At 42.2% G+C, this 19,007-nt stretch overlaps 1 protein-coding gene across 1 annotated transcript in view; it reads right to left on the reverse strand.

Moving 5' to 3' along the window:
- Positions 1 to 4,067: 4,067 nt before the first annotated feature.
- Positions 4,068 to 19,007, reverse strand: part of POLD1 (DNA polymerase delta 1, catalytic subunit) — a 123,946-nt gene continuing 109,006 nt past the window's right edge. Inside the window, 3 exon segments of the mRNA XM_018562789.1 lie at positions 4,068 to 4,207; positions 12,710 to 12,807; positions 13,722 to 13,774. Coding sequence (XP_018418291.1) covers positions 4,111 to 4,207; positions 12,710 to 12,807; positions 13,722 to 13,774 — 248 coding nt within the window. The 3' untranslated portion in view covers positions 4,068 to 4,110.

Below are 19,007 nucleotides of genomic sequence, written 5' to 3' on the forward strand. Positions count from 1 at the left end.
ATGCAAGCTGCCCAACTGTCTGCAAAGCCTAACAGATGTTCTCTACTTTTGAAAGTGGGTGCACAACTTTATGCCTAGGAGAGTTGAGTTTGCCTGTGGATTTGGTGGACTTAGAGTCCCAGGTCTTGCGGGTGGCCTGGGGGCCAAGTTTAGGGGGTTAAGACCTGGAGGTTGTGTGAGTGGTCTAATGAAAAAAACTTTTCGTAACGTGCAGTAAAGGATGAACCTTCCTAGACTGTGCCTTAGGCCTCTTTGGGTGAGGAAGATGGGCGCTCTTGCCACCAGAAGCATCCTTGCTAATAGTGTCCAGAGTAGATCTGCACAAAGAACCCGCAACTCAGCTAAGTGGGAGAGCAGGATGGGGGTAGGGAATATGACAATATTTCATGTTACACCCTGAATATGGGTGTTACATGAAACATGGCTTAAATGGTAAACTTTGCGTTGACAAATTGAAGCCTTTGAAATATACAAGCGTTTGGGTGGCTACAAAGCCACCCGATTGCAACAACTAAATAGATACCCAACATGCCCAGGTAAAAAATACGTATAAATATTGGCCCTAGAATTATTGCTTTCACTCTGGCGTTTGCGGCGATACCCAAAATGTGAATCATGATCATCTTTGTCATACTTAGGCGCATCCGACGCGTGTGCTCGCGGGGGTGGGGACTTTAAAGCGTTTTACATTATTTTGACATTTATTTAATTTAATATTTAAAAAAAAATGCTTTTTTTTCAAATGCCTTTAATTGCTATCACATAGGGAAGATTACAGGCCCCCTATGTGATAGCATATTGGCAGTGACCAAAAGATCCCTAGTATTACCTTTACACTTGAAATAAGCTATTGAAGTGCAGATGGCACTTCAATAGCCGATTGCTGGGCTTCAAGAGCCCAACAATGATAGCTATGGGACCGGAAGTGATGCAATCTGCATCTCTCCCGGTCCATAGTGCGGGGAGATCGGTGGACAGACGTTGGCTGCGCTCCTCCCCAGCTTCCCACCAACATCCCAGATGCCAGTCCCGGGCCTGTAGAAGTGGCAGCGGAGCTCGGGAAACACGGCAGGGGTGTCGGGTGGGCCGGCAGTTTACCGGCCCGTAGAAGCGATCGCCAGAAACGCTTCTATTGTAAATCCGACAGTTGGCTTTACCAATGTAAACTGGCCCCCTGCCAGTGACGTACATAGTACGCCACTGGTCGTGAAGGATTAAATCATCGCCTATGACCAATTTTGGGTACACTCGTTTTTTTTGCGATTTAGTGTCTATTTACCTGACGTGACCCCATCTTTTATATTGTACTAAAAGATTGGGTAATTATAAATGGTTCATAGCATATGAAAGGGACTTTTTTCTTTATATAGTAAAGAATAAAAATCACTAAAAGAAAGCTCTGTGTCCCCAAAAAATGATACAAAATTATTTCTGTACAGTGTTAGATGATGGAATAAATGTCAAAGTACCCGTAGTGCCGAATACTGAAAAATGGCCTGGCCAGGAAGGGGGTTTAATACCCCGGTCTTCAAGTGGTTGATCTCCATTCTTTGACTCCCAGATCTGTTAGGTCCTCCTGCACATTACTAATCTATCTCTTCCCTCTTACTGCTAGATTTCACTTAAAATTTTCTTTGGAATTTTGGTTTTCTCTCATCTGGATCACATGGAATTGTGCCGATTAAGATATATCTTATGTGTTGTTAAGAGGCATGTGTAATCTTACTTGAATCTTGGTTTCCTTTGTGTACTACGTCCATATCTTTGCAATAAAATAAGAGTTTCCTGCTATAAAACTCAGCTCAGTGCTGCTCTCTCTCCTTGTGAAGGGGGATTGGTCTTGTATCCACCTGCCAGGATCCTCCAACATCTTTGCTCCCTGCACAGGCTGTGTGCAGCCAAGTGATGTTACCACTACTCTTATAAAGGTAATATCTGGGTTTAAAAGTACATTTTGTGTACACATAGTGGATTGATATAATTTGTGAGGGATTATTGAGGAATATATTGAAATGGTAGTTTTTTGTGCCTGGAGTTCAGCTTTAAAATACACAGGGTAAAACTTCTGCTAGCAGCTTTGCCTGAAATAGCGAGGTTCCTGAAACCTTTGTATGAGGCAATTTGTGATTTAATGGCCACAAATGATGCAACACTCAAAAAATATCCCATAAATATTCCACACTGAGAAAATGAACCGCAGCAGCTGTCACGTATATTATTTTTAAATGTTGTTTGTCAGTGATTCTATTTACTGTATATTTAGTGAAAATACATTTTCAATTCTCATATTTACTTGCTTGCTCCTCCATATTTTTTTTACTCTACTTCATATGGATTTGTAGATTCTCTCCCTACAAATATACATGACAAAAAAAACAGAGGTTACTTTTAGAAAAACTGTATGCCAAAATGATGAAAGACCTAGAGCAGGGGTGCCCACAATTTGTGTTAAGATCTACTTTTCAAATGACAAGCTACATGAGATCTACCAACGAAAAAAAAAACCTCCCTCGCTCTCCTGGCTGTCTCTCCTTGTTCTCTCTCCTGGCTGACTCTCCTCACTCTCTCCTGGCTGTCTCTCTTCCCTCTCTTGGCTGTCTCTCCTTGCTCTCTCTCCTGGCTGTCTTTCTCCCCTCTCTCACCTGCTCACCTTGCTGTATTTTGCAAACAGTGCAGTGCAACAGGCTGTGTAAACTAATATTCTTTGATGTAATACATAGCACTTCAACCACTAGAATCCACCAGAAAGGTGTCGGGAAGCTTGGCTCAGCAGACTCAGGCTAATAGGTAATCATGTGTGCACAGCTAAATAAATATACCAAAATGGATTAAAGGGGCCGCCATTCACACCCTTCGTGATTTACCAGCATCAGCTTTGAGAGCTACTGGTAGATCACGATCTACCTAATGGGCACCCCTGACCTAGAGCTACGTGAGCTACGTGCAGCTTAAAAGGGTAATTCCACTTGCTCAACAAATGTGAGAAAATGAAATTAGCCAAACAAATCTGCCCCCTCTCCCCTACACCACTTTTCATACTTGGGTGGAACCGCCATTTCCCTCCACGGCAGCCGGTGTATGGTCCAGTAAACTGCACTGCAGCCCTGCACTAAGCATCTTGAATAACACTTGCAAATACTGAGCACTCATTGGTCAGGTGACCATGTTGACCAATAAGTGCTCGTCATTTGCCAGCGTTACTCAAGATCCTTATTGAAGGGTTGCAGTGCCGTGTACAGACCATACACTGATTGCCACAGGGAAAGATGGCAGTTCCACACAAGGTATCACAAGCGAAGGCAGGGAGAGGGGGCAGATTTATGTGGGTCATTTAATTTCATTACTTTTGGTGAAAGTGGAATTACCCTTTAAATTATGTTCATAACCTGACTTCCTGTAAAAGGGTGTTTTGACAGCCAGTGGCGCCCACTAGCAAGATACTGAAGCTTGGCCCAGTGGGAGATTCCTCCATCCACAGTTTAGCGTAGATGGAGGAATCTGTTGGACTTTTTCCATCTGACCATAGACAATCTGCAGATAATCTATAGGTGTATGGCCAGCTTTAGGATTACAAAGCTACCATCAGATCGCCTATTTGCATTTTTATACTTTGCTGTAGTATGTCCATGTTGGCTAAATAGATGTTTGCACTTTTGCATTCTTGCTATCTCAAATAAGCACACTCTTTAGAATTAGTTTCCATTATTTTAATATTGGTACAAAACAATACAAAAGTTGCCATGTAAACAGAAATAAATCTCTACTCAGTATATGAAAGTCTGCAAGCAAACCATCAGTTCCCTATAGGTTAACAGTGAAAACTATTTTCTTTAAACATAATATTCAATGTAATAGCTGGCAGGGACATTTCATAATGTACAGAGGTGCTGCCTACTCCAGTATATGTAAAAAACACCCAAAAATGAAGTCGGTTTAGTCTTATAGCCATGTACAACTTGTGTCTAAAATTCAGGACCAGACCCAGCCTCCGTTTTGTGAAACTGTGTTTCTTTATGTGTAAGATTTAGAACTGAAGTTTCTCCATGGATCCCAGTGGTCGTGGATCCATTGCAGTAGTCTGTATACTCCTTTTATTTTTTGGGGATTCGGTTACCACACCGGTGGGCCAAATCGTCTGACTAGCTTCTCCTGGTCATCCAGATCTTTTTGGACCTTTTTTCTCATGTAGAATATGGGGCAGTCACGGCTGTAATCAAAAGCAAAGGGTTAAGTTGAAACGTTATTTAAAACACAGAGTTCCTCTTTACAAAGAAAAGCCAAACACAGATATGTTTGATCAGCTGGATCCCATTGCCCCAACTATCAAGGGAATCTGATAGGAGAAATGGAAAATAAGCGGCAAATAATTCACTATACTGATGTTTTTCCACTCTGTTAACTATAAAAAAAAGTTCAAGCAAATCAAACTCAATCCTCTAAGATACAAACTAAATAAGGCATACCAGAAAATGATTCTAGGCAATAAAAAGATAGTAATAATTCCTATCAGTAAACAAATATTACATTATATATGATTTACCACTATTATTAAAAGCGTGTTTACACTGCCGAGACAGCTGTGATCCCTGTGAAGTGCCCAGCAGTCAACTAATCAAATGGGTCAGGTCACGCAATTTGGGGAATTGCAGTCCCATGTTTTACGTCATGTTCAGGCAATGGTTATGTTTTAAATTACACTAGCAGAGCGGTCCAGTTGTGTGCATCCATGGTGAAAATGGCACTTATGGGATAAGAATGTGGTGGGATCTGGCATTACCTGCAAAGCATCTGGAATCAAATATCATGAAGAAAACCTGGTGATTACATTTGTGCCAGATAAATAATTGTGCACCCGGAAATATACTCAAAATGTATTACAGGATTAATTATTACTTACACAAACCACATATTTAGGCTAGGTTCACACCTAGGTGATTGCACTGGTAAGCTGTTTTGGCGCGGTTGTTGCGCGTTTTTGCTTTGAAATCCATGCAACAATGCATAGAGATGTCTGTGGGACCCAAACTGCACGATAAGCGCCTGAAATGAGCTCCTGCACCTTTTTGTGCAACAGGAATTTCGGCCACACAAAGATTTTTGCATGGTTTCCCCAATAGCAAAAGGCATCTCAAGAAAGAAGTGGACGGAGGAATAACCAAACATTCCATCCGCACTGTGTCTTGTCCCCCAGGAGGACTTGCCTATTCCAGATCCACCAGAATCCTACTCTCTGGACTCAGATGATGATAAAGACAATGAGCAGCTGATCCGGGGCAGTCGATGGCAGCAGACCCAAACTTTAGCCCACCGTACGCTCCTCCTGAACCACATCTAATTTCACAGAGTTAACTAAATGATCTGGTCAGGGATTTGGAATTGCCTAAGAGTAAGGCCGAGCTATTGTGCCCCAGATTACAACAGTGGAACCTCTTGCAGAGTGATATCGAGATCTCCATTTTCCATGATCGCCAAAATGATCTGGTTCAGTATTTCTTACTGGAAGGTGATTTGGTTTATTGCAATAATTGGTGTGGCACCATTCTCATTGCTATATCACATTATGCAGAATAGTTATGGAGCATAATCGCCCATCCCCCTCGTAATTTTTAATTATTTGGATGCAATTTTGCCTTGAAGCTGCATCTTGGAAACTGGAGCCAATTAATACTCAAGACTTAATTTTCCTTTATTAGTGACCCAATTCTGGTAAAATTTAGCTATTTTCATTTCCAAGGCTTTCTCCTTGTAGACCAGCGATATAGGTTGAAATAAGAAAATTTAAGATAAACGATAAAAGATAAACCTGTGCAATAACAGGGTCAGGCTAAAAAAGATTTGACTATCATGACAAGTCAAAAGCACATAAAGTTAGTATCTCTAATGTGTGTACAGTAGCTGGCCTGCCTGATTGCATTACTGATTAAAGAAACTGATTCAAATGCTATCTGGTCACACTTCAGGAGGGCTGTAGGGTAGGACAAATGAGAGACTTAGAGCCGTCTCACCGCTTTGCGTGTTTTGAAAAAAGCCTACTTGTAAGTTTAGCTATGCCCAGAGATGCGGTACGAGCGATTTAGTTCAGCCATCACTGACTTCAATACTTTGACTTCATCACTTGGAATAAGTATGCTGTAAGTAAAGTAAACCACAAAGTCAGACCTCCAGATCTGCATGCTTGTTGCAGGTCAGTTGCACAAAAAAGTGAAATTGGTATGTTATTATAACGACAAGACAATTAGCATTTTCAAAAGAATAGCTAAGCAATGGCAGCAGACATAATTTCTTCAGTATAGGCTTCCTTTAACAACTCGAGTCCCAGGTGGTGGTTTACAGATCAAATGGAGTGTGCCTTGTCAGGAAAGGGTGGTACCTGATCCTTAAGACCATGAATATTGGTCTGTCTGAGCCACTGAGAAATTAGAAACAGGTTCATCCTTACCGGGCCATCAGGAATAACAAAGAGTTAGTCTACCAAATAGAACCCAATACATAGAACCCAATACATGGCTACATGGAGATCTGATATGCTATAGTGACACAAGATTGGAAGTAATAAACCGAGGGGTAGGGGAAAAACTCTAGTTTGAAACCCCTGGAAACCACCTCTTGCACCAAAACACCAGAGATGCAGCCTTTTCAAATGTTTACAAAGGCAAAACAGAAAAGTTTGAGGTTGTAAGGTAATGAAAATGACTTTTCTTGGTCTTCAGCAAGGGATAAGTCTTCCCAGACTGTACCTTATGCTTCTCTGGCTGCTGAAGAAGAGTACTCATGCCACTGATGGAATCCTTGATGAGGGAATCCAGGGCAGCTCTGAAGAGGCATTGGTCCTTAAAGGACAAACTGAGCAAATGCTTTTTAGATGCAGGCTCTGAAGAACAACAAAGGGTCCTCCTCATGTTCACTGACAGGAGACTCATACAGGAAATATTACAGGAGACCTTCAACATCCCATTCATGCTGTAGATTAAAGCTGCAGGCATGAATTTTAAACACTTTATGACCAAGGGAATAATTCCATAGTGATCAGATACCTTTTAATAGCCTTAGACCAGTCAGTCAGGGTCTGAGAGATAAAGGTCACTTCTAAAACAGTTTGCAGTGTAGGACCTGCCAGGGAGAACAGTTCTTCAGAAAGGACCTCCAGTTGCTTGTTGGTGGGGTCCCTAAAGACAGGTTCATTCTCCACCAGGATGTTATACACTTTGTTAAAAAAAAGTGGGTTGCCCCTCTGTGGATTTCACAGTATCCTGTTTTAACAAATTCCTCTTCAAATGGGCATATTATTATACAGGATTCATATAGCGCCAACAGTTTGCGCAGCGCTTTAGAATATAAGGAAGACATTACAATCACAATACAAATCAAGACAAGATGGAAAGGAGGGCCCTGCCCGTGAGGGCTTACATAGGACTGATATGCACTTGGGAGGTACAATCATCATGTAAGGATGTTTCCTGTCTCCATAAAGGAAGACTGTGAACAGTAGGGGCACAGGAAAGGTCTTGGCGGTTTTGGGAGTTCTAAAGGATTGTAGACAGAGTACACTGCTGGTAGTGGCTACAGGCTAAAGTTTTGGGTGGTGGATACTTTATCAACAAAAGCTGAAGCTGTCTCTAAGTTGAAGAGTGATGGCAGAAGGCTGTATCTCAGAGGCAGGTTCATCTTTCAAGGACTGGAGAGATTCAGCATCAGTTTTGGAGGCTGATGGCTTGGATCCTGCTAAAGCAGTGGGCAAATCAGATAGAGAATCTGCAGGGGAATGTACGGGAGCACACTTGTGGCCTCTGTGATCAGAGTCAGGAAGCATTTGTCCTATTTGGCTAATAAAATACTGCAGGGAAGTTCCATGTGAGTTACACCTTCCAAGCAATAGCAGGAAGTTGCTTGCAAGCAGTACCAGGAAGTTGCTTCCTCAAGGCTGGATTTCGGGGGAAAAGACCACACCTGACCCTCCCCCACCCATCGGATGACAGCATTGCTCCAACCCTCAGTGTTAACCCTCTTGTACCACAAATATATGAAAGTGGGAATATGAAAATGCTTAGCATACCCATAACAAGGTGGTTTCCAATGTTCAGCCCAAACAGCTTACTCACAAAATAGGTCTTCAGAGACAGGGCAATTGCTGAGGCAATGACACAGCTCTGGACCTAGAAATGGTTCTATAGCTAACTTTTTAGCAGTATGCAATGTCTGCAAAGCGCCTCAAGTAGAACACAGTGCCTGGAGGCCACATTCAAGGATAGCCCTACAATGTCCAATCCAGGGTCCAGGAAAAGAATTCCAAAGTCAGGCTAAGGAAATGCCAATCTGGATAGCTGTCATGTACAGACTAACTCAAGCAGCAATGTAGCAGGACTCTGTATTGAAGAAAAAAAAGATAGTAAAAAAAAAAGTTTAACTTTTCTCAGTTTTGCAATCATTAATTTTCCTAGGACACTAACAAAAAACTGAAGCATGCTGCGAGCAGGAAGGGTTAACTTGGTCATTGCCAGCGTCCAATACTCTTGTAGGTGGCAGTATAAGACTTTGTGTCCCTCAATGGAGAACAAAAAATAAGTTTCTGGTTAACAAAAAGGTAACGGTAGGCAGGACTTTTCAAAGTTTAAAATGAAGTACAAGTTCATTAAAAAAAAAAAATCACAACCAAGAGGTCACACATTAGCATCAACTGACATTCCTCTGCTATCTTGGAAAATAAAGGAAAAACATATTCACCTTGGCCCCTCCTTTTGCGTAGGAAAATTTATGAACGTTATAAATTTAAAGTGGAGTAAAAAGAACACAAATGTGCCATAAAGCATCAGGCTGACAGTCTTTGCTGCTTTTCTCATAGACCTTTGTACCGGGCTGAACATGGGGCACCGCATTAACGGTCGTATGCACTAAGCACCTGCCATCAGTGCCCAGTGACCGTGAGACAGTTTTCTCTCCCTGGCTGCTGCTCTCCTTCTCTAATCAGCTCAGGTTCAGTGATAAGAGATCTTTGGGAGGTGTACTCTGTGTATGCTGAACTCCCACCCCTGGCAGCTGGTGAGCGGAGCAAAAATCAGGATGCTGGATTACCTCCAGTTTGCTTTTCCCTGGGGAATTTGGAGGGGTTTTGTATGTGTGAGCACGGTTTACCAGCTGATGATGTATGAAAATCTCATAGGGACCAGATGAAAATCACAGTGTCTGACTCTGCCCAGTCTGCGCTCTTATCAGTTAGCAACAGGTGTGATAGATACTTGTATTTACTTACAATGTCAACAGTCTCAGTCTATCAGTGTGAGCATTAGGCACAGATTTGTAGACTGAAGAGCACCTTTGATGGCTGTGGACAGTAGAGGGCAGTCAGATTTACATTTATTGCCTGAATGCCCTCACACATCTGAGGTGGCTGCTAGATCCCTGAACACAAACAGTACTGGGTGAAAGAGGCATGCAGCAGATACTTTTGGTGCCAGTTTTTGAGGGGGAAAACAGAAGTGGCTGGTTGACCTGTCATCATTGGGAGAACGGCGACAGGCCCGAAAACCTCAACCAGTCTTGGCCAGTGATGTCTGCAGGTGGCTAATGGACATTCTTTTCAGATTTCTAACCAATCTAATTGCAGACTGGTGTCTATAGGCACATACAAGCTAGCCATAGACTTCAGTCCATACCCTTGTAAGCGTGTTCTAGTATATAGAGAATGGAAGTGCAAGAAAAAAAGCTGGTTTATTGGAGGGAAGACAATACCAATTAAAGTCATGCCTCCTAATATGTCCAATTAACCCCCCCCCCCCATCAAAAGAATGGCCTACAGTCTCAATGTATACCCATAGACCAATTTTAAAGATCTCTAAAGGCTGGATAGATATATCATTGAAATTGAATGATGAAAAAGAAATATATGGTTTGCACCAATGCAGGTAACCACTGCAGTTCTCAGTGTTGTACTGCATGCATGCAGGGCCGGCGTTAGCGCAAGGCAAGATGGGCACTTGCCTTACGGCGCCAGGAAACAGGGCGGAAAAGTGACAGTCGCCCGATCGATATGAGACTCAGTGTGTGGGCTGCAGCTGCGGTGCTGACCTGTTCAGTCTCACGTGTCAGACTCAGTGACAATCTCACTGAGTGTCTCGTCCTTCCTTGGCTACGTCAGTGAGTGACGTAAGAGGCCCCGCCCCTGGTCGCTCAGCCGCATGTGAAGGACTGGAGCAAGGGGTTCCAGGAGGCGGAGCAACGGACGGACCGGACCAGCAGGCAGTGTGGCGGCAGTAATATATTATTGCTGTGGGGGGGGGGGGCAAAATGCACCTTCGCCTGAGTTGGCAAAAATCCTTGCACCGGCCCTGCATGCATGTCCTTTAATGCTCCTTTTTCATCAAAAAAAATGATTGAGCCCTGCCCCACACATGCATTTAAGAGCATCTCCAGCAAGGGGGTGGAAGCTACCATAACTGGCCAGGGTTATGACTACTCATCCTGCTACAGAGCAGAGGAAACTATCCAACAACCCTACACACTCTGCTGTCAAGGCCAGGGGCCCACTGCTTATCATTTAGAGAGATTGTTTTTTTTTTTTTTAAAGGACTGGCAGATCTCTCCAAACCAATTGTTCTTGAGGAGATATCTGTCTATATATGGCCATCCCTAACTCATTAAACTGCTTCTTATTACTCTCTAGGACCAACCATGGGATGCATCTATTACAAGCAGCTCTGGCTCCTCCTGTGAAAGCCTTCAGGATGCTTTATTTTTTTTTAATTCAGATAATTTTTCTTTCATTTTGTGTAATACTGAAACAAAACAACACACCTCAAGAAACATCTGGTTCTTACAAAATCATTAGTGATGCACTGAATTCTGATACTGGTATCGGTGCCAAGGTATTTGGGAGAGTACTTTTACTCGCTCAAATGCTCCAATACCTAGCCCGATACTTCAGCTTTCAGTATCAGGAAGCTGGGCAGCCAGCCATTAGATGCTGCACGGCTGGCTCCATGCTCCCTTGTGACGAGGGAGCATGGAGTCGGCTTCCCGGCCAATCAGAAAGCCGGCTTCATGCTCCCTTGTCACAAGGGAGCATGGAGCCAGCTTCCTGGACAATCAGGAAGCCGGGCACCGCATCATTACACAGCGCCCTGGCTTCCTGTTTGGCCAGAAAGCAGGCTCCATGCTTTCTCGTCACCTAGTCATGAGAAGCATGGAGATGACTTCCCTGCTAATCGGGAAGCCGGGTGGCGAGTCTTTACAGGCTGCCCAGCTTATCAGGAAGCCAGGTGGCGAGTCATCACACCCCGCCTGGCTTCCTTAATAGGACTTCCGGTATCGGTGAGTGCCGAAAAAAATAAATATTTGGTACACGCACTTGATACCGAAAAACCGTTATCGGTGCACCCCTAAAAATCATAAATAACTGAAGACACTCAATGAACAGAGCACGGGGCAATTATGAATAATTCAGTCCCTGCAAAACAACATTGATGAACATATGAGAACACAGTTTTGGCTAGATGTAGTGATCATATTAAATAGAAAAAAAGATATGGAACATGGCACCTAGCGCTCACACCTCGGGACAGAAAGTATACTCGTAATTTACAAGTGTCACAGTTATCAAGTGTGTTAGACCAAAAGTGGGCAATGGGGAGCTATCCATCTTGACCAGATAGAGTCAAACCTATTCCTAGAATGTTGAAGCCAATGAGTGTGCTTTTCAAAGGCCATGTCCCTATCGTTCTGTAGGTTAGGTGGCAGTATAACCCAATAGTCTTAATTCTTGTGCCCCTCAATAAACTACAAGAATTGGACTTTACAGTAAGTACAAAAATGTTTTGTTTTTTTTTGTTAACAAAAATCTCATACAAATGCAGCCTGCTTCGAAATGCCCACTCTCCTGGACTAACATCCATCCATCCATCAAGGCATTTGAATTACATAACTCCTCCCAAGAGGCATCCCACTGCTTGAATAAGGGTTGAGGGCTCTTCAGAGGAGTGCAGAGGCAGGGTGCTTTGATATTTTCAGGAAGCCATGTATAGCATGACCAGCCTGCATTGCACAGAGATGTACAGGGACACAGTAATGACATCACTGGGTCTAAAATAAGTTATGTAATGAAAAAGTTTTAAAAAAGTACAATAGCATGTGGATGCTTTATCTTTTAGTTGAACCCCCATTTTCCTGTTACAGCAGTTAAGCAAGGTGTGTTAATATCACAAGCCAATAGGCACTAGAGCTAGACCCACTGCTAAATACTCCGCACTTGGAAACCGACCTGATCTGACACCCGCATTGTTACTGTGCAAATCAAGCCTGTGTAAGGATACTTGTGCTGAGGAATGTGACTGTTGTGTGCGAGGACACAAAGTAGCATTTTCCCTGACCAGAACAATTTTCACAAACCCTAATATGATGGGGTACAGGACTGGAAGGATAAAAAGATGTAAAATTCAAGTTTGGTTATAAGAAAGAAGTGCTTCACTTAGTTTGGAAATATTGTTCTAGATTTAATAGTGCACTCCTACAATTCAGTACGTGTCTCATTATCAATAACAGGGTTCATGGTCTTTCACTTCAAGTAATATACCTTAAATTGTATATCATACATGCATACAGGAATGATTGCTTTATTTTAATGCAGCATAAGGTCCCCAAAACTGCCCATACAACCTCCAACAATATACATTCTGCATTGTATTGAAAAAAAAACCCCTCAATTATGTGCTACTCTTACCTTGTACACAGGACATCCTCATGTAAACTTCCCTGACAGCGCTGGCACTGTGTCCATAAGCGAGAAAACTTCTCTTCCAGAGAACCCAGATGAGAGATCTTATAAAATAAATAATAGGACAAATCAAATTATACTGCAAGCAGCACAAATAGACAGTTTTCAGAAAAGTTTGTCAAGTCCACACTGACAAAGATTTTAGGGCTGATTTATTGATTATTGGACATGATACCTATAGCATTAGACGTGTTATTTTGTAATCTGCATAGCAAAAAATACAACTGCAGTATGATTGATCACTGCCATCACTTCCCCTTGGCGGCTACAGAATCTATTAGTCAGTCCTGTGGATAGGATAAGGAGTATAACATGTAAAATATGGGTATTGTAGGATTAACCAAACTGTTTTTCTTAAAGTGTACTATACTTGAATAATGTACTATACGTGAAGTAATGGTTTCCCAGAACAATAAGTATAACAGGCATAGACAGGTCAGAATCAATAGACTCCAGTCCTGTGGCACTTGGGCAGATGACCAGCACCAGTATTTGGAACTTAAAGAGGAACTCTAGGATTTTCAAAAGTTAACCCCTGCAGTGGGGCTACCCCATGCAGGGGTAAAATAAGGGCAGCACCAGGGGGTAAAAAAAAGGGCAGCACCAGGGGGAAAAAAAAAAAAAAAAGGGCAGCACCAGGGGGAAAAAAAAGGGCAGCACCAGGGGGTAAAAAAAAAAAAGGAAGGCCTGCCGATTAATCCTCTATAAATTGGGCCCAGCCCTAGCACAGCATTGCCAATATGGTAGTTCCATTGCACCCCCCTTATGATAGAAGAAGATATATGAAGAAAATTGCCCCTTCCCCCTCTGTGAGGGAGGGTGGGGGATAAATAATTTTAAAATATTAACCGGTGAAAGTGAAATTTGAAGCTATAAAATAATGTATTTGTTATTTATCAATCACAGCTCCTAAGATTTGCCCCATAAAGGTATATGGTCAATGCTGAGACCAACTCACCTCTTTCTGGTGTAGTTCAGATTCTCTCCCCTTGCAGTAATTGCACACCGCACCTGAAACAACAAAAACATAAATTAATAGGGCTAAAAACCATGTTTACAACGTTACATAACTTAATTTCAGGCACTTCTTACTTGAAGCTGTTTTTGAAAACAAAACTACTGGCCCAAGCCAATTATTTCCCAATGTAAAGTTGTCAGTATGACAATTGTTTTATAAATGGGTAAGCTGACTGCACAGAATTTCCATTGAGAAACCCATTTAAGAGGACCAGTAACTTAAAATGGGACCAGTAGCTTCATTACAGAGCAGTTTTTTTCCACAGTACACTCTTTTTATAGAAAGAATTGGTCTGGCTCTTGGTGAACCATTTACATTACAATGTCAACAATTAGGAAAAGCCTTGCACACCAGTGTTGAAGAGAACCTGGCCTGGCCTAAAAAGTGTCAAAAGGTAACCAAATTGCTGAATTAAAAATGTTGCTTGCAGGTACCTGCTTTAGGTTTTCAAAGTGACGCCCTGCATACATAAGTCCCACCACCCTTCATTTATATGTCAGAGCCTCTTCTGCCTGCTGGGGCTCTGGCAACTGACATTTGTATGACAGAGAAGGGGCTCAATGCCAGAAGTTGCAGGTCTTAATCTTGACTTGGAGAGAAGACAATGTCACAAGGCTAGCCTCAGCATGCAAGGGGCATCACGTGAACTCTGAAAGCACTGCAAGGTTCCTACAGATCACAATTGTAGTTAGCTTAGGCAATTTTAAAGTCAGGTCAGGTTCATTTGAATCTTCTTTCTTACCTCGCTCATCTCTTCTATCAAAGCCACCTCCTACCCAATACTTTGGAAAGTGGATAGGTAGCACTAAATCCTAGAAATACGTTGGCTTCCTCTCTATGATCTTATGACCTATACTAAAATAAAATTGTATCTGAGCTATTAATCTGTGGTGTGGTGCTTCAGTCTTAGATCTGCTCCTACCTGATAGCCACCTTAAGTTTAGAATAGAACTTCTTTTATTTGCGATCTTAGTGTGGTATACTGTATATTCCACTGAAATAATTTTGCTAGATCTGTTCAATAGGTGCAAAAAAATACATGTTTATCATGTCAGAAATTCAGAACGGTCTTGTCCTGTAGTTGACACACCTCCTGCGTTATCTTCTAGTTCTTATCATTGATTACAGAACAATTAGTTTCTATGTTGCAGAAATAAGAGTTGGAGGGTTTGCGTAGTTTAGCAAAACTGGACAGAGCTGAGACCCCAAAAATGCTGTGTGTTGTCAGCCCATAACAGAACTTAGTAGCCGAGTGCATTTCTAGCAGATCAACAGGTAATGTTTTAGCACTTACAGGGTCTTTAAAAGGGATAAAACATGGGGAAATGCCCAAGCATTGCACAAAAGATGCGCTAAAAAGGATGCCCTGGGAGAGACTAAGCTAAGATCCAGGCCAGCCGTGTCTATGGAAAGATGGAAATGGTCACTTTAAGTAGATAAACTATATCAAGTAGCGTCATATCCTTTGAAACGCCAAGACGAAAATGTAAAAACCAACCACGGAGATTTCACTAATCTTTAAAATTATGTAATGTTAAATAATTTACTCAGAAAACTATGTAGTACATGTTGTCATTCTTCTAGTTGACTATTAAAAAAGAAACCTAATTGGTTACATTGTGACATACATTTTAAAGAAAACAAACGACAAACGCACTCAACAATTTACCAGTTATACAGTAAGGTGCACACGAAATGGACTTTGAACAGTAAAACAGTAGAAAGGCATCATGGCACACTCACAAAACCAGCATGTAAAACAACATGTCTCACCACTAAGGATAATGACAGAGGTTTGGATACACGTCTTCAGCCGAGGATCTGCAAGCCGCACTGCCGCGCCAAGGAACCTCTTATAGTGCGGTCCTAACTCTAGGTGCCTACTACTATATGTATGCGGATCTATACTACTACTATATGTATGCGGATTGCAACATTTTGCAGCCTTTAGTTACACAATTCTGCTTTGCAGTTGATTGCAAAACTGGAGGGTTTAATAAGCCATGCTGACCTTAGCACTTTTGGTTGATAAATAGCTGCTGGAGAGGAGTTTCAAGCTTCTGTCAATTTTGCCTATACAGGCATCAACACACTCTCAGCTAGAGGTTGTCTGTTAGAATATAGCTCACTTCCCACTTATTGTCCTATTTCAGAACCTAAAACTGCAAAACAAGACAAGCAGTAAACCTAATCTCAAAGGAGCTTACATTGGGCAAAAATAGTTATTTACTTTTGGTTTGCAATGAGTTTCTCTTTATTGGTATTATAGGTTTTATGTCTTCAAAGTGTAATTCCATCTTTCAGTGATAAACAAAGAACAGTTTCCCCAGTACTTTTTGTCCTCTTTTTTTCAATCTCTGCCAGCTTGTCTACTTTTGTCTCTAGAAAACAGATTTCTAGGCTTCAATAGACATATAGGATGCCTAGCTTCATGTCACTTTTCTTCCTTCTCATCAGCGTTTTCTTCGCTTTGCCATAGGAGCAGATTACTTTCAGTTTGTAGCGATCCCCTTTGGTCTGTCTACTGCCCCTCGTGTGATCACAAAAGTACTGGCACCTATACTAACCCTGTTACTTCCCCAGGGAATATATACTGTTGCAGGGTTATTCACTAAAGGGTAAAGATTTCGGAGCAGGCAGGAGAAGTGAACAATCAACGACAAAATAGCAGATTTAAAAATTCCGCTCACTTTCCAGTTCGGCTATGTTGTCCTAGATTTTTCACTTCTCCTGTTTTCTCCAAACTCTTCACCCTTTAGTGAATAACCCTGTTGGTAAACTACCTCAACAATCTTCTCCTAAATGTGCAGTTGGATCTGACAGTGAGCCTTCGTAGTAATATACAGATGTTGGATTGCTTCGGTTGGATAATAAATTATAATCGAAAATCGTTGCTGACTCCAACTCATGTCTTGGTGTATTTAGGACTCATATCCAAGTCTCATCCCAAAGTCCGGTTTTGCATGCGAGTCATAGGAGTGATGGTCTCCACTTTCAAAGCAGTCCCATTCGCACAGGCTCACTCAAGGCTATTACAGCTAAGCGTTCTGAATTCCTGGGACAGTCTTTATGGCTGGATCCCCCTATGCGTCTTTCACCAAAAGCGAGACTTTTCTCTGAACTGGTGGTGGGTAAGCCCAGCTCTGTTCTTAGGGAAGTCTTTTCTCCCATTCCAGTGAACAATCTCATCTCCGGGCTCCAGTCTTTCAGGCTGGGGAGGAGCCTTGGGTATCTGTTGATTCAGGGGTCATGCAATCAGTAGGAATCAACACTGCCAATGTCTTAATACTGAGGGCGATCCTCCTTGCTACATAAATCATCAGTGAACCACAGGAAGTTATGCAGATCAAAAGGAAACAAAAAAGATTCTCAAAGAGGGGAAGCTCATGTACCGAGTCTTTCTGCAGTCTTTATTCCCAAGGTGGAGAATCAGCAGGCAGACTTCCTCAGTCAGCAGCAATTAGATCAGGGGGAACGGTCTCTGAATTCAGAAGTTTTCCATCAGATCTGTCATCCATGGGTGTAGACCTTCTAGCATCTAAGTTCAACAACAAGCTGGACAGGTTTGTATCCAGAAGCAGAGGTCCAAGAACCTTTGCAGTAGATGCTCTTGTAGCTCCGTGGGACCAGTTAAACCTTATCTATGCCTTTCCTCTACTAACAATTCTTCCTGGTCTCCTTTGCAGAATAGCTCCAGAAAGGATTCTGGTGGCTCCCAGTTGGCCCAGAAGAGTGTAGTTTACAGATATTCTCAGAATGTTTGTGGATCTTGCATGGAGACTTCGGTCTACTCCCTCAGGGTCCAGTTTTTCACCCTGCTTCCCAGTCACTGGCTTTGATGGCATGGCTGTTGAAGTCCAGGTTCTACGGGACAGGGGACTATCAGAAGATGTTATCCCTACCTTCATACTGACACAGAAGCCTTTGATTTGTAGGTTGTATTACCAGACATGGAAGGCATACTTTGCTTGGTGCAAAGGGGAATGTTTAGACCCAAAAGTATTTTCAGTAAATCAAATTTTGGATTTTCTCCAAATGGGGTTAGATCTGAAGTTAGCGCAAAGCATCATAAAGGGTCAGATTTCTGCTTAGCAAATCTCTTTCAAGAACCCTTGGCCTCTCATTTGCTCATTAAAATGTGTACACAGGGCTTTGCTCATTTAGCTCCTCCTAGGAATCCCCCAGTTTCTCCACGGTACCTTAAATTGGTGCTTTTTTTCTATTCCAAAAGATGCTAAAGAGTTGTTGAACTCCTTAGATGTTGCAAGGGTTTTGTAAGCATATATTGATGTCACCGCATCCTTTAGACAATCAGACTTGCTGATCATTCTCCCGGTAGAATTACGCAGAGGTTTCTCTGCCTCTCTCTCAACTGTAGTCGGTTGGATAGGCGAGTCATTATGTAGGCTAATGCTAGTAAGGTAATGCCCCACCTTGTTTAGCCAAGTCTCACTCTACAAGATCTGTCAGTACTTCTTAAGCTTTTTCTCACCAGGCTTCTACCACAAAAATTTGCAGGGCCTCTACCTGGTCATCTCTTCATACCATCACAAGGTTTTATAAGGTGGATGTGCAAGCATCAAAAGATGCTGAATTTGGCCCTTTGGTCCTGCAGACAGCAGTATAGATTATCCTAAACTATGCAGGCTGATGGTTGTGATCTGTGTCCACCCCTCTATTATTGTTTTTGGACATCCCAATCATCTATATTGTCATGTATCCAGTACTGTATGATCAAGAACATAGGATTTTTGACTTACCGGTAAAATCCTTTACTTAAGAGTACATAGGACCCTGTCCTCTAATTGCTTGCAAATAACTGAGAATCTGAGGTGGTGGGAGGAGTTATATAGACACCAAACAGCTGTGACCAGTGTCCAATCACCTGCCGGTACACTATATAACCCAATAATCTAGATTGTCCTGTATTGCAAAAGGAATTCACAGGTAATATAAAAATCCTATGTTTTCAGTTCTGAATCTTTCCGTTTTCCTTCTCCATGATCTTTCCTAGTGGCCTTTTTTCCCTTGGTTTTGGGTCCGGAAGGGTTTGAACACGTCGGGTTATACTGATATCCAGAGATATCTCTTTACTTACTGCCCTGGTGATAATCGTTTCACCAGAAAGGAAGTGAGGGAAAATCTCCAAGAGCAACACAGATGGAAATATTTTTTTTTTTTATTAAGTAGGGTACGAGTTCAGCTTATTTTGCGATGTGTCCCGGT

Source organism: Nanorana parkeri, unplaced genomic scaffold (assembly GCF_000935625.1).
Source record: "Nanorana parkeri isolate BGI_ZX_2015 unplaced genomic scaffold, ASM93562v1 scaffold600, whole genome shotgun sequence".
NCBI classification, from domain to species: domain Eukaryota; kingdom Metazoa; phylum Chordata; class Amphibia; order Anura; family Dicroglossidae; genus Nanorana; species Nanorana parkeri.